This window comes from Vombatus ursinus, unplaced genomic scaffold, assembly GCF_900497805.2.
Source record: "Vombatus ursinus unplaced genomic scaffold, bare-nosed wombat genome assembly UNPS02000580.1, whole genome shotgun sequence".
In the NCBI taxonomy this organism is placed as follows: Eukaryota; Metazoa; Chordata; class Mammalia; order Diprotodontia; family Vombatidae; genus Vombatus; species Vombatus ursinus.
The window spans coordinates 31,266,329-31,281,179 of NW_020940358.1; the positions used below are offsets into that span (position 1 = coordinate 31,266,329).

Here is a 14,851-nt window from a genome sequence, read left to right on the forward strand (position 1 = left end):
ACAGTGGATACAGCACTGGGCCTAGAGTCAGGAAGACTCATCTTCATGAGATCAAATCTGGCCTCAGACACTTACTATCTGTATGACCCTGGGCAAGTCACTTAACCCTGTTTGCCTCAGTTTCCTTATCTGTAAAATGAGCTGGAGAAGCAAATGGCAAACCACTCTAGTATCTTTGCCAAGAAATCCCCAAATGGGATCATGAAGAGTTGGTCACAACTGAAAAAGACTGAACAACAATTCCCTATACCACTGAAATCTCAGATCCCATTAAAAAAAATAACTAGGCATAAAGGATCAGGGTAAAGTAGGGAGGCAGGGTAGAAGAGGAGAGAATCCAACATTTCTGGTCCATCAGGGCATCAGGTGTAATTCCTGCCTCATAGCTTAATGGCCCCTCAAAGCTATGTAACTTGTACCTCTTCATCCTTAGGAAGAAAGATTCCCCAGCATCCTAAGGAAAGCTGATCTCATGTTATTACTGACCTAACCATCTCATAATGTCACCTGCTGGATATGATTGGTCCCAAGCCTTCTATGCACTCATGTGACAGGAACTGAGTATAGGTAAGAGATTGAAAGGCTAAGAAAAAGAACAGCTATAGAGGGTGTCTGGCTGATCAATCAAGCTATTTAAGAACCAAAGAGGAGCCTGGCTGTGTTTTATTTCCTAGAGGCAGTGTGGCCTGACTTACCTTGGGTGGGGGATCCTGGAAGGCTGTGGGCTCCAAAATTTTGGGTGTCCGGTAGCGGGTATTTCTCTCTTGTTCTTTAGCAATCTCTTTCTCCATCTGGTAAACATCACTGCCAGGGAGTTGATGAAATTAGGAGAGACAAGCTATATATTACAGATACCATGGAAGTTCTCTCCTGCTCTGTGTAAATACCCTCTGCCTCCCCTCTGAAGCCAGGGAAGGACTTAGGGCCAGATATTAGATTCTCTTTCCATCTACACAAAGAATATCCTTGGTTAAATCACCATGAAAGTGACAGTCACTAAGAGACCCCCATGTTTGACAAGATAGGTTAGTACTTGTGGCCCCTAGAATGGTCTCCTTTCCCCTTAGTATAACAAAAATTAACCAAGTATGGTATGTAAATATAATGGAATACTACCAAGCTTTTATAAAAAAAAAAAGAGAGAGAAACTGAAAAACTTCAGAACATATGCATGAACTGATGCAGAATGAGATAAGCAGAATCAGGAGAAAATACACCCAATGACTTCAATAATGAAATGAAATAAAGACTCCCCATATATACTCAAGGATCTGGTCCAAGGCCCAACTGTGTATAAAATGAAGTTTGTCTTCAATACTCATATAATTATAAACCTGTTACTATAATAATAACTCATATTCCTGTGGTACTTTAAGTTTTGCAAAGGAAACAACAACCTTAGTGACATAGTTATTGTGAATGTGATTACTTCCATTTTGTTTTTTAATTAAATTTTCTTTTTCAATTATCAAAGATTTATTTGTTCCTTACTGGGAGTTGCCTACACCAGAGGTACAAAAAATGTGGCCCAGTGTCTGCATCTGGCCTGCAACGCTCCTGCAACACTCCTGTGTTCTGAACAAAATTAAAAGGTCTTTGAGAAAATACTTAAAATACTTAAAGTAACTAAGAATACAATAAAACAAAGATAACATTACATTTTAAAACTAATTCAATATGCAGCCCATAGGGATCCTTATGTATGGATCAATGGCCCCCATTTCTATTGAGTCTGATACCACTGCCCTATACCAATGAAATCACAAATGTGGGCCAATTAAATCACAATTAATAAGCGTTAGTTATTATCACTCCTGGGAAACTAGCCCTGTGATCCTGGCAAGATGATGCTAATAGCATAGTATGGTGATGCTCATTGTCTTCGAGGCAGGCGGGGCTGGACAGCCCAATGGTCAGTTTGTAGACTCTAATGGCCAGGGGTGAAACAATGGGCTGGACATCTGTAGCGCTAGCATTCTGCCAATGAGCAAGGGACAGGATCATTTCCAGGGGTGTGTGGCAGAGCATCCTTTGCTTTATGTTTCATTCATTCCTTTTTCTTCGCATTAACATTTGAGGGTAAGCTACATTAAACAGGTAGTGTCATGCAGTGGACAGAGTTCTGAGCCTGTAGTCAGGAAGACATGGGTTCAAATCCTGCTTTGGACACTTACTAGTTGCGTAAGCCTGGGCAAGTAATCTATTTGATCCTCAGTTTCTTCATCCATAAAATGGGAATAACAATACCTATGGTATCTTTGTGACAGGTGAGCCTCAAATGGCATGATATGATGTGTGCCTGGGACATAGTAATTGATTAAAAAATGCTTTATCTATCTATTTAAAGCTTTATAAAATCAATGCTCATTTATTAGGTGCTTATTATAGGCAAAGAGCCTGACAGGTGGCTCAGTGGATAGAGCACTGGGTCTGGAACCAGAAAGGTCTAAGTTCAAATCTAGCTTCAGATACTTACTAGCTGTGTTACCTTGAGCAAGTCACTTAACTTCTGTTTGCTCTAATACACTGGAAAAGGAAACAGCAAACCACTCCAGTATCTTTGCCAAGAAACTGCATGGACAGCATTGGTCAACTATGTTCCACAAGGTCACAAAGAATTGGACACAACTGAGCAACAACAACTATAAGTAACACCTTGTGCTTGATCTGAGGACCACTGGTCAGTTTCATTTCAGGAGGATTCACCATTACTGGCCATTTTGGGCTGGCTTCCAGGAAATCTTGTCTTTTGGAGCTGTCCACCACTGCCTCCCATAGCGTCAATCCCTTGCCCCTATAAACCCTCTTCCCAAAGCCTCCCTGGCTCCCCACTTACCTAAGGCTGCATACAAGTTCTGTGAAGCGAGGTCGGTCACTGGGGTCATAGTCCCAGCACCGAGTCATGAGAGTATAGAGGACAGGAGGGCAGAGGTCGGGTTTGGGTAGCCGGTCCCCTTTCTCCAACACTCCAATTACATCCTTGTTCTCTAGCCAGAAGAAGGGCTGCTTTCCAAAACTCAGGATCTCCCACATGCACACAGCTAGGAAGAAAAATGAATACAAAAAGGGAAGGGGCTTAGCCACTAGAAGGAAGGCATTTCCACCTGAAGACTCCCCCAGAGCTGCCTTAACAAATGCCATGAACCTCCCAAACCAAATGCCCCCAAAACAAACAGGATTCCCATCAATTAGGGAGTGACTAGACAAATGGAGGTATATTAACATAAATGAATATTATTAGGCCATAAGAGATGAAAAATATGAAGAATTCAGAGAAACCTGGAAAGACTTGTATCAATTGATACAGAGTAAAGTGAGCAAACAAGGAGAACAATTTATACACTAACTCACTCTAAAAACAATTTTGAATGACTTAAGAACTCTGCTCAATACAATACCAACCATTATTCTAGAGGAGTGATGAAGAAATATGTGATATTCACCTCTTGACAGAGCCATGATGGACTCAAGGTAGAGAATAAGACATATATTTTTGGACATAGACAATAAAGGGACTTGTTTTGCATGATAATACTTTAATGCTATATGCTATGCATAATTGTTACAAGTGCTTTGTTCCTCCCCTCCTCAAGTTGACAGGTGGGACACGAGAAAAAGATTTTTGTTAACTGAAAATAAATTTAATTTTTTTAAAATGCCCTAAGAAATGACAAAGATGAGAACTTCAAAGGGAAGTGAGCAGAGCCAGAAAGATTTACATAATGATTGCAATAATATAACGAAAAATAGATTTCACTCAGATACAATCAGGACTTCAGGAGACTAATGATGTATTCCTCCCACCTTCTGGCAGAGAGGTGATGGATTAGAGGTGCAGAATGAGGCATACTTTTATGGATATGGCTAATATATGGATTTGTTTCACCTGATCACACTTGTTTGATGTAAGAGAGGGCTTTTATTGGGAGAAGTTAGTGGGTAATAATGCAAATATTGGGTAATGACTAAAGATAGGAAAAAAAAAACAGAAGAAAGGAGTGTCAATGAAACTGTAGTTAGTCTGAAAACAAGCCTATCGAGGGTTTATATTTGACACAAAACATTAAATAAGTATTCAAAAAAAAAAGCAGAAGGGGGCAGCTAGGTGGCGCAGTGGATAGAGCACTGTCCCTGGATTCAGGAGGACCTGAATTCAAATTCGACCTCAGACACGTAACACTAGCTGTGTGACCCTGGGCAAGTCACTTAACCCCATTGCCTAGCCAAAAAATTTTTTTTAAAAAAGCAGAAGAAAGTTCAAAAGCAGACATAGATAAGCAGAGCAGTTTTACTACTACCATCAAACATGACCTTGTGTTCTTCATCCTTAAAAAACCTTTCACTATACCTTACTATCCCCTCAAACACTATATTTCTCCTCTTTTTCTCACCAAAATTCCTAGGAAAAAAACTGTTTTCATTTTTTCATTCATTCCTTAACCTTTTGACTTCTGATACTATCCCTCAACTGAAATTACCCATTCCAAAGCTATCAACAATCTCTTAATTGCCACATCTGATGGCCTTTCTCAATCCTCATCCTTCTTGACCTCTCTGCAGAATTTTACAATATTCAAGACCCTCTCCTCCTGGAGGATATTCTTTTCTCTGACTTTCCATGACTCTCCTTTCTCCTGGTTCTCCTCCTATCTGATTTAGCAAGCCTTCTTAGGTTCCTTTGCTAGCTCTCTTATTGTAGTGTGTCTGAAGGCCCTGTCCTGGGCCCTCTACTTCTCTTCTCTCTCTACCCTCTCTGGTAAACTTATCACTTGTTATGGGTTCGATTATCATCTCTCTGCAGAAAATGCAAAGATCTCAGCCTCAAGCTCCCTTGAGCTTTAGTCCTATATCACTATCTAGTTATCGGACATTTCAAACTGGATTTTCCAGACTTCTCAAACTCAACAGATCCAGAATAGAACTCTTTCTCCTCAAACCCATCTTTCTTCCAAACTTTTTTATTTCTGTAGATGGCACCACCATTCTTTCAGTCTTCGGGTTTATAACCTTAGCATAAATCATCAAATCCTCCTCTCCCTTGCCCCATATACACAATCAGTTGCCCCATATTGCCTTCTCTGCCTCTATAACCTTTCTTGTACATGCCCCCTTCTCTCTCCTGCCAGCTTAGTTCAGGTCCTCATCAACTCTTGCCTAGCCCATTTTCACAGTCTCCTAATTGGTGTCTCTGCCTCATGTCACTCCCCACCCCAGGCCATTCTCCATGCAGCTGCCAAAGTAATGACTAAGTACAGATCTGGCCATGTCACTCCAAACTAGTGGCTCCCTACAGCCTTTAAAATATAATCTAAATCCAAGTTACCATTAAAAGGCCTTTATAACCTGGCCCAAATCTATCTTTCCAGCCTCATTTCTCCTCCTGCACTTTGAAATCCAGCCAAGCTGGCCTTCTCTCTGTTCTCCATACAATTTGTCATCCATCCTCTATCGCTCTGCTTTTGCATTGGCCAGCCCCCATGTTGTTAAATATGTCCTCTCTGTCTCATACAATCTCTCCCTTCCTTCAAGATGGAGTTCAGCCAGCCCCTTCTACATGAAGCCTCTTCTCTTCAGGTCTATATGCACAAAATAACACCCATCTTTTCTAAAATGGCCAATATGTGGATTTGTTCTATTTTATCACACTTGTTTGTTACCAGGGTGGGAGAAGATGGTCACTGGAGAAAGGTAGCAATGCAAAGCAAGAAAAAGGCATCAATGAATTATTTGAAAAGGGTGAGTGGGGGAAGCAAAAAAAACCTAAAGGATAAATAAGCTTTTTAGAACTATTGATTTCCTGTTCTTTACCAATCCTCTGGCAAATCACTTGACTTCTTTAAATATCAATTTACTCATCTGTAAGATAAGGAGGTTTGGATTAGATGACCTCTAAGATCAAGCTCCATGATCTCTTAACGATCTCTGAATATGGAGTTGCTAGTAACAAAGAGTCAAAAGGAATGACCATGAGGCCTCAGGCCTCTTCTCTGAGGGTTTAACTTATATACTCAACTGCCTTCTCCAAAGTCACACAACTGTTCTTCGACCTTACCCACTTTGAATCCTCAGAGCATTTCTGAGCCTTAACTTAGTTTCAAAATGACCTTCCATTCATAATAGTTGTTTCCAGGAGTATCACCAGGCACTGCCCATGGTCAGTCCTCGACTTCACCCAGACTTCAGCCCTTCTGGGATTCATTAGTTGGCAGGGCTAAGCAGACAGTACAGGGAGGAGCCACATACTGGCTTCATCCCCAGCACGAATCTGGGATGTCCAACCATCCACCATTGAGGAGAGAAGAGATAAGAAATACTTTCCTCTATTTCCCTGTGCTCCTACTCACCAAACATCCAAACGTCACTGGCTGTTGTGAACCGACGGAAGTTGATGGATTCAGGGGACATCCATTTGATTGGGAGGCGAGTCACAGATGCTTGAGGGGAAATGAATATTGAATAGGAGTTATTTTCATAACTGGAAAGATCAGGGATGATAATACTCATCTCCAAAGACCTTCACCCTGAACTCCCTCCCTACCCATCCATCTACCCAACACAGATCTTCCTGGTTCTGATTTTGGGTTTCATCAACAATTCTTTGATAGCAAAGTAGAGATTAGGAACAGCTACTTCTTACCTTTGTAATACTCTTCATCTTCAATGTACCGAGAAAGACCAAAATCCCCAAGTTTCACACATTCAGGAGAAGCCACCAAAATGTTCCTGACTGCAATGTCCCTGTAGAAAGAATGATAATGTTGATGATGATAATGATGAAAAGAAGAAGGATGTTAATAGTCAACACTGACAGTGTTTTAAGGTCTGCAAGGTGTTTTACATGTATTATTTCATTCGAACATCACAACAATCTTGTGACTCAGGCACTATTATTACCCTCCTTTTACAGATGAAGAAAAGGAAACTGAAAGGGGTTAAAGTGACTTTCCCAGGGTCACATATTTAGTAATTGTCTGAGGAGGGATTTATACTCAGGTCTCCCTGACTCCAAGTTCAACACTCTATTCATAATAGAGAAAAAACTCCTGGGATGAGATGAATGGAAATGAATTCTGGCCAGGCCCTCTGGCTTGTGCTTTGTATGCCAAAGCAGGATCTTGGTTCACTTCAAGGAAATATAGTCCCAAGACTTTGGCATTGAGCTCCAATGTTCCTTCAGCATCTCATCTCCATCACCAATGAATAAAAATCACATTTCCCTCTCCCAGGCTATCTTCTCTGTACTCTGTATGTATCATGTACATACTTTAACAGGACTGGCTCAGAATGCCTTTGACAGTATCTTTTCATATGGCAGAGGCTGGGGAGCCTGCTTTTAAGAGAACTGGAATGATGTGTAAAAGAAATGCCGTGGAGAAACATCGGAGCTTTAGTAAGCATTCTGTAATTTGTTCTGGTCGTCTAACCATAAGGTTAGGAGAAGCCCCTTTGACTGTTTGCGTGGTTAGAACTGGGGGAGCCCTCAAAAAGCACTAATTAGAGCTTCAACCATTCTGGATTCAGCCATTGGTGGATCAGTCCTCTTGGTTTGACTCCTTATTCGATGAGAGACAATGCTATAAAGGGAAAGTCAACAGGTCCTTTCCCCCAGAGGCCAACATGTGGTCTATGAATATAAGGCTAAGTTCCTTGCCGCCCTTAGTATCTGCTGTTTCATTTTAGGTGCGACCTTATTATTTTCCAAAGGTCAGGAAAATGAGTCCTGACCTAAGTCTGGGAAACCAGAAGTCTGGGAATATGAGGATCTGGGAGTCAGAATTCATTCAGATTTTGCAGTCAGCCCAGCACTGGTACCCTAAGGAGCAAGGACCTTTGGGGTCCAGCCCAGTGATAGCTGAAACAAGGACTCATCCACATTTGAACATAACCTTGGTGGGGCCAGTGTTGTGTGGAAATTTTGCTAAGTTTGAGCTCACTCTCCCCAGAGATAGAGGTGTTATAGTAGAGAGTATGTCATGAGGTGTTGGGAAGAAATATTTGATTTTTGCTATTACAATATCTTCAAAGTAAACATCCTCTTCTAAATGTCAATTGATGTTAAGTGGTTAAATTGAATTTGGGTACCTAAGGGGGGGGAGGGATACAATGAATGGGGAGCTTGAGCTGATAGTATTAAAGAACAGGTATTCCCAACTTCTAGGGGTACCACTAGAACCCTGAAGATGAGGTGTAGTTGGCCGTTCTCTGAGACAATAGGCCCAGAAAGTACTTGCCACACATATAAAATATAGATGGTATAAAAGGAATGTAATCGGGGGAAGCTACTAGGCGGTGCAGTGGATAGAGCATAGGCCCTGGAGTCAAGAGGACCTGAATTCAAATCTGGCCTCAGACACTTGACATTAGCTGTGTGACCCTGGGCAAGTCACTTAACCACCATTGCCTCACCAAAAGAAAAAAAAAAGAAAAAAAGAATGTAATCTCAGAATGTAAGCTCCCTGAATACAGGGGTCGTTTTTGTTTTTTAATTTGTCTCCTCAATACTGGCACATACAGGTCCCAATTAATGTGAATAGTGAATCTCATGAAATGGTCACATGCATTCAAATTTGTACTATTTGAAGTTAAATTATCTGAAATATGGTTATTAGTCTCAGCTCAATTGAAATATGCCATGTTAATTCAAATTCAAATATACGCAACTACTTCATAGGATTCATATTATTCACACTAATCAAAACCTAACTGTTGTAAGTATTTAATGAATGTCTATTGATTCATTGATTGATTTTATTTTTGGAGGATCTAGTCTTTCATGGTTTGATTACACTTCTTGGAGCTAGGGTATGCAGTAAGGTGGAGAATGAAATAGCTCCATGCCAACCTGGTAGATCAATATAAGTTGGAGAGAGAAAAGATGGTTTCTGTGTGGAACTCCAAGTGGGAGGAGGTGGGAAGATCAGGATGCAGATAGTAAGTAGGGCAAATCACTTACTTCAATATTTCAAAGATCTGCGGTTTCACAGGTGTGAAAACTTCCTTCACTGGTGTAGATCACAACTTTAGTAGATGATCACCATGAATTGAGGTGGCCAAAGAAAAAAATTCTTTATCTGGTGTCCCAACTCCTAATGATGAGCCTCACCCAATTTAGCTAGCTGGTCCTTGAATGACGGACATATCGTCAGTCCATCATTGTCCCGCCCCCCAGTGGAAGCTTCTACTTGACCTGACCTGGCAGTGCCCATTCTCCACTGACACAATCTTCAGGAGCCCAGGGTCACCTTCCTGGCATGATGAGGCATCCGAGGAAGACTTCAGCAGGCCAGAGTAAATGTCATCTATTGACGTGATTGGGTTTGATTCAGTGGAGGACATGGGTACTCTAAGCTAGGAGTTAAAAGGCCCTTCCCCCTCACCCTCGACCTAGTAATTTCAGGTCTTCCAGAATGAGTTATGAGAACTGATAGCCAAGAAAGCAGATCTGGCCAAGGTTAAGAGACTATCTTAACCAAACAAGAGATAAAGACAATTACAAAAGATTAAAGTGATCATTCTTATGACATGAAGTTGAAAAGCTTTTGCACAATCAAAATTAAGGCATTTAGGATTAGAAGAGAAATGGTTAACTGGGGGGAAAGCGTTTTATCAGATTTCATAGATACCAACTAAGATAGAAAGAGAACTAACAGAAACATATGGCCAAAAGCCATTTCCTGATGGAGAAATGATCGAAGTATCTGAACAAACAATTCTGCAAACTGTTAATAACCTTATGAAAGAATGCTCCAGATCCCTAATAATAAGAGAACTGCACATCAAAACAACCCTGAAGGTTCACCTCACATTCAGCAAATTGTTTCAGATGGCAAAAGATAGGAATAGTCAATGTTGGAAGGGTTGTGGAAAGACAGATGCACCAATGCATTGTTGGTGGTGGAGCTGTGAATCAGTACAACTATTCTGGGAAGCAATTTGAAATTATGCAAATAAAGTGAGTAAAATGTCTATAACTTTGACCTAGAGGACACTTTGAGTCATATATTCCAAAGAGGTCACTGAAAAAGAGTAAAGTTCCACATCCATCAAAATACTTGTAGCAGCACTCTTTGTGATAGCAAAGAATCATAAACAAAGTAGAAGCTCATTAACTGGGGAATAGCTAAACAAATTGTGATATATGACTATAACAGAATATTACTGTGCTGTAAGAAACAATAAATTTAATGAATAAAGAGAAGCATAGAAAGATGTACATGAATTGGTACAGAGTGAAGTAAGCAGAACCAAATATATATATATATATATATATACACATGATGACTGAAATGATGTAAATGGAAAGAAGACCAACCACAAAAAAAAAATGAAAGTTGCAAAATTACAATGAGGCCAAAATATGGCCCCAAAGAAGAGAATGAGAAGACATTTCTCCTACTGACTCTATTCCACTCTTTTGCAGAAGTCCATGGGTGTGGAGCATTGCATATGTTTGTAGATTTTTTCTATACATTAACTGATTTTGACAATTTTTTTCTCATTACTGTTTTTCTTTTGTTTTCTTTAAAAATATTTATAATATGAAATGGTACTCTGGGAGCAAGGGGAGGAATTCTGGGTGATATAAGAAGCAAAAGATATCAATAAAAATTTATTGTTTAAAAAAAGAACTGATGAACTCTGAGTACAGAATGAAGCATATTTTTTTTTCGTTTTTTAAAATTTTTCTTGCTTTTTTTGGACAACACAGCTAATATGGAAATATGTTTGGCATGACTTCAAATGCATAATGGTCATTGTATTGCTTGCTTTTTCAATTGGTGGGGGAAGGCTGGAGGAAAGGAGCAAATTTTGAACTGAAAATAATTTTTAAAAAAGATAATTTAGCAGCTAGGTGGTGCAGTAGATAGAGCACCAGCCCTGAAGTCAGGAGGACCTGAGTTCAAATCCGGCCTCAGACCAAACACTTGTCACGGACTAGCTGTGTGACTTTGGGCAAGTCACTTAACCCCAATTTGGGAAAAAATAAAAGAATACATTCTAATGGGGCAGCTAGGTGGCGAAGTGGATAGAGCAGTGGCCCTGGATTCAGGAGGACCAGAGTTCAAATCCGGCCTCAGACACGTAACACTTACTAGCTGTGTGACCCTGAGCAAGTCACTTAACCCTATTGCCTAGCCAAAAAAAAAACAAAAAAAAACCCAAACAAACAAACAAAAAAAGATAATTTTAAAAATCTCTTTTAAAAGGATGGTCCTCTGAGATAGGGAAAGGGAAGGATACAGGGGAATATTTAGGTGATGTCAAAACAAAATATATCAATAAAGTTTTTTTTTTAAAAAATCATCTCAAATCAAAAGTAAACATAACAAAATTATAAATATTAAGTGGGATTCATATGGAGAGATATGAGAAGATACCTCTAACCTACCCCTTTGTGAAGGTGTTACACATTGCATATGTTCAGATTTTCTCAATGTATCAGTCAGTTATACTGACTTTTTTCCCTCTCTTGTCATGTGAGAAAGCCACTAGGGATAGGTAGGGGGAAGAATATACGGGATACTATGGTAATGTAGAAAACAGAAACATCAATTTTTTTAAAAAAAGTATCTTTAAAAAAGAAAAAATTCTCCCCAAATTAAGTGATTGTCCTCATCATAACCCTGCTCCACTCAAACATCCTGGAGAGTAGGCTATGGCAGACTTTCCCCCTGACCCTCTGAGCCTTAAATCAAAGTGGGGGAGTGGGAGGATCCCAAATTCTAAGAGTCAAAGGACCTTGATTCAAGGTCAAACTCCAAGGCTCACTATTGGGTGACACTGGGTGAATCACTTCACTTTCCAGGCCTCAGATGTTTCATCTTTAAAATAAGGGGAGGTCCCTTCCGGGTGTGGGCCTATGATCCTGTGGACCCCTGGACTCTACCATCCTCCCTGTTGTCATTCCCTTGCCCCCACCTACCTGTGGACACAGCTGATGCTCTCCAGGTAAGCCATGGCCTTGCATATCTGCAGCGAATACAAGATGAGGGTGAGCACCTTTAGCGAATTCTTATTGTGCTCCAGGTAGTGTCCAAGCTGCAGGAGAAGGAGAAAACAGACCATCAGAAAAATGGGCTGAGACTTCTACAAAAAGTGTGAGCATTGGCCGTTAGGTTCCAGGCTGCGGCTAAGGCCAAAGGCTCCATCTGATTCAATCCAACAAGCATTTGTTAAGCACCTTCTCTTTTGGAGATACAAAGGTAAAAATGAAACAGCCCCTGCCCTCAAGAAGCTTATATTCTGCTGGAGGGAAAACATATATACAACAAAGTAAATATGAATTATAGACCAAATAAATACAAAGTGATTACAGGTATGGGGGGAAAGAATGTCAACTAAGGGGATCAGGAAATGCTTCTTGTAGGATGTAACTGACATGTAATCAAAGGATCATAGACTTGGGAGTTAGAAGCAACCTCAGAGGTCATGAAATCCAACCATCTCATTTTTCAAGTGAGGAAACTGAGGCACACAGGGGTTAAGTGACTTGCCCAGGGCCACATAGCTAGTAGGTATCTGAGATAGTCTTCCCTGATTCAAAGTCTCCTGGCCTATCTACAACACTACATTGCCTCTCAGTAAGCTATGCTTCCTTCTGCAGAAACTTAAAAGTAGCAAGAGGTTCCAAGTGGAAGAGGTAAGGAGGCAGGACATTCCAGGTGGGGCCCAGAGAGGTTGGATATGGAATGTCATGTACAGTCAGGGAACATGGCAAGTAGAATATGTGAATGGGAGTGATATGTAATTAGCCTGGAAAGACAGGCTAAAGCTAGATTGTGAAGGGCTTCAAATGCCAACTAGATGGGTTTGTATTTTATCCTAGAGGCAATCAGGAGCCACTGAAGGTTCTTGAGCAGGGGAGTCATATAGACAAACCTATGGTGTAGGAATATCAGCTTAGTGGCTATCTGGAAGGCACATTAGAAAGGCAAGAGGCTAAAGGCAATGACAGCAATTGGGAGGTTACCACAATAGTCCAAGTGGCAGGTGATGAGACCATGCATGATTACCTAAGGATATTTTTTCTGATAACACCTGGGAATCTAGTCACCTGGTTGCTCCTACTGAAGAAAGAAGGCACAATATCGAGATTCAGAGCCCATTCTAACCGTAAAATGCCTCACTCCCAGGAGCCCAGATTTGTCCTGGGTCAATTGTAAAACCAGATCCCCGGGTGGCTGATTTGCCCTTCCAGAAGCTTCTTTCCTCCCTCCCTCTCTGTGCTCACCTCTCCACATGGGTACAGCTCCATGATAATCCATGTGGGCTCCTCTTCAATGATACCAATCAGCTTCACAATATGAGGATGATCCAATTTCTTCATTAATACTAGGATGGGGCCAGGAGAGAACAGGGTCACAGCAAGTTGAGGGCATACACAGGAAGAAAAAAATGAAACTGAATACTAATTATAATAGCCAAATTTAATAGCTAAAAAATGTATCTCCTTCCCTGCTCTACAGAAGTAGGGGGCTATGGGTATAGAACAGAATATATATTGCCAGAATCATAAGTTGATGCATTGGTTAGTTTTGCTATACTACTCTTCCCCCTGCCCCTTTCTTTTTTATTTCTTTTCACAAGGGATGGATCTCTCAGTAGAAGAGAAAGGAGGGATATATTAGGAACTGAAGGTAATATTAAAATAAAAGATATATTTTATACAAGTTGAAAAAAATCCATTTGAAAGACTACAAATTGCCTCAAATTGGGGGAATAGTAGAGATGATTGTGGGGGAGGCTCAGGTGGAGGGGACTAGTCCCCCTTTATTTCCCAAGATGTCCTGTTTGGGCCTCATCAGCAATCCCCTCCCTGTCTTTCTGCCCCCACTGCTTCCTCTTCCTTCTCCTCTTGGCCTTCCCATCTCTGAGACTGCATTTCAACTTGGAGGCTCTGGGCCTGATAGAATTTTCCTCCTTCTGCCAACATCTGCTTGACTCCCTCAGCCAAGATCATCAACAACATGGGAGACAGAGTGGTTTAGTGGAGAGAGCTCCAGAGTCAGAGGGCCTCAGTCTATGTTCCACCTCTGTGGCTTACTACTTCAGTGACAAGTCCAGCGCCATGATCCTATGATCCGTCAAGCAGCTGACTTACCTGCTTCACTCATGAACTTCTCTTTATTTTCAAAAGTGCAGTCCTTCTTACAGGTCTTCACAGCCACATTGATCCGCTCTCCTTTCTGCAACAGATATATGCTCAGGACCCCTCGGTCCAGATTGGTAGCCTAGATAAAATGTCTCTGCCTACCCACTTCCCCTGGCATGACCCCTATGCCTCACCAGGCTCTTCCCATCAAGGCTGTGCCTGGGTAGAGTCCAGAAAAAGCTCTAGTTTTTCAATTCCAGTCTTTCTCAGTTCAATTAACTATGTCCTAGCTATGCTCCCTTTTCCTGACTAGTACCCACCTCACTTCTGGAAACCTCCCCTCCCACTCTGGGATCTTCTATAGAAACTCCCAGGTTCCTGGCTGACTTGTGTTTCTCTGTCTGTGGCCTAAAAGATGGGAAACTAATCAAACCAGGCCAAATGGAACTTACCCCCTCTTCTCTTAAAACACCCAAGTGGCCCAGACCTAGAACTTCCTTGACCCCAGAATAGCCCCAAGTTGCCCAGAAGGATGGAGCAGAGGTATAATATAGAAATTTAAGACTGTCATGGACTCTCCCCTCCTGCCATTGCCTGAAAACCATTGGGCTGAGGCTGCCTGGCTATATCCCTGGCCTAATCTTATCCTTGCCCTTTCTCAATCTGCTTTAGACATGTCAGTCCCAGCCCCAGTGTTAGGGACTCTGTGGGCTGCCCCAGTACCTTGCCTCTTGAGAGGCATTACGTTATAGTGGAAAC

The 14,851-nt window shown here is 41.3% G+C and overlaps 1 protein-coding gene across 1 annotated transcript in view; it reads right to left on the reverse strand.

The window, feature by feature from the left end:
* Positions 1-629: 629 nt before the first annotated feature.
* The window catches only part of PTK2B (protein tyrosine kinase 2 beta), a 57,739-nt gene continuing 43,517 nt past the window's right edge, over positions 630-14,851 (reverse strand). The window contains exons 15-21 of the mRNA XM_027848486.1: positions 14,102-14,186; positions 13,232-13,332; positions 11,924-12,039; positions 6,638-6,738; positions 6,345-6,434; positions 2,837-3,041; positions 630-804 (exon numbers count right to left, since the gene is read on the reverse strand). Coding sequence (XP_027704287.1) covers positions 630-804; positions 2,837-3,041; positions 6,345-6,434; positions 6,638-6,738; positions 11,924-12,039; positions 13,232-13,332; positions 14,102-14,186 — 873 coding nt within the window. The remainder of the gene's footprint in view (positions 805-2,836; positions 3,042-6,344; positions 6,435-6,637; positions 6,739-11,923; positions 12,040-13,231; positions 13,333-14,101; positions 14,187-14,851) is intronic.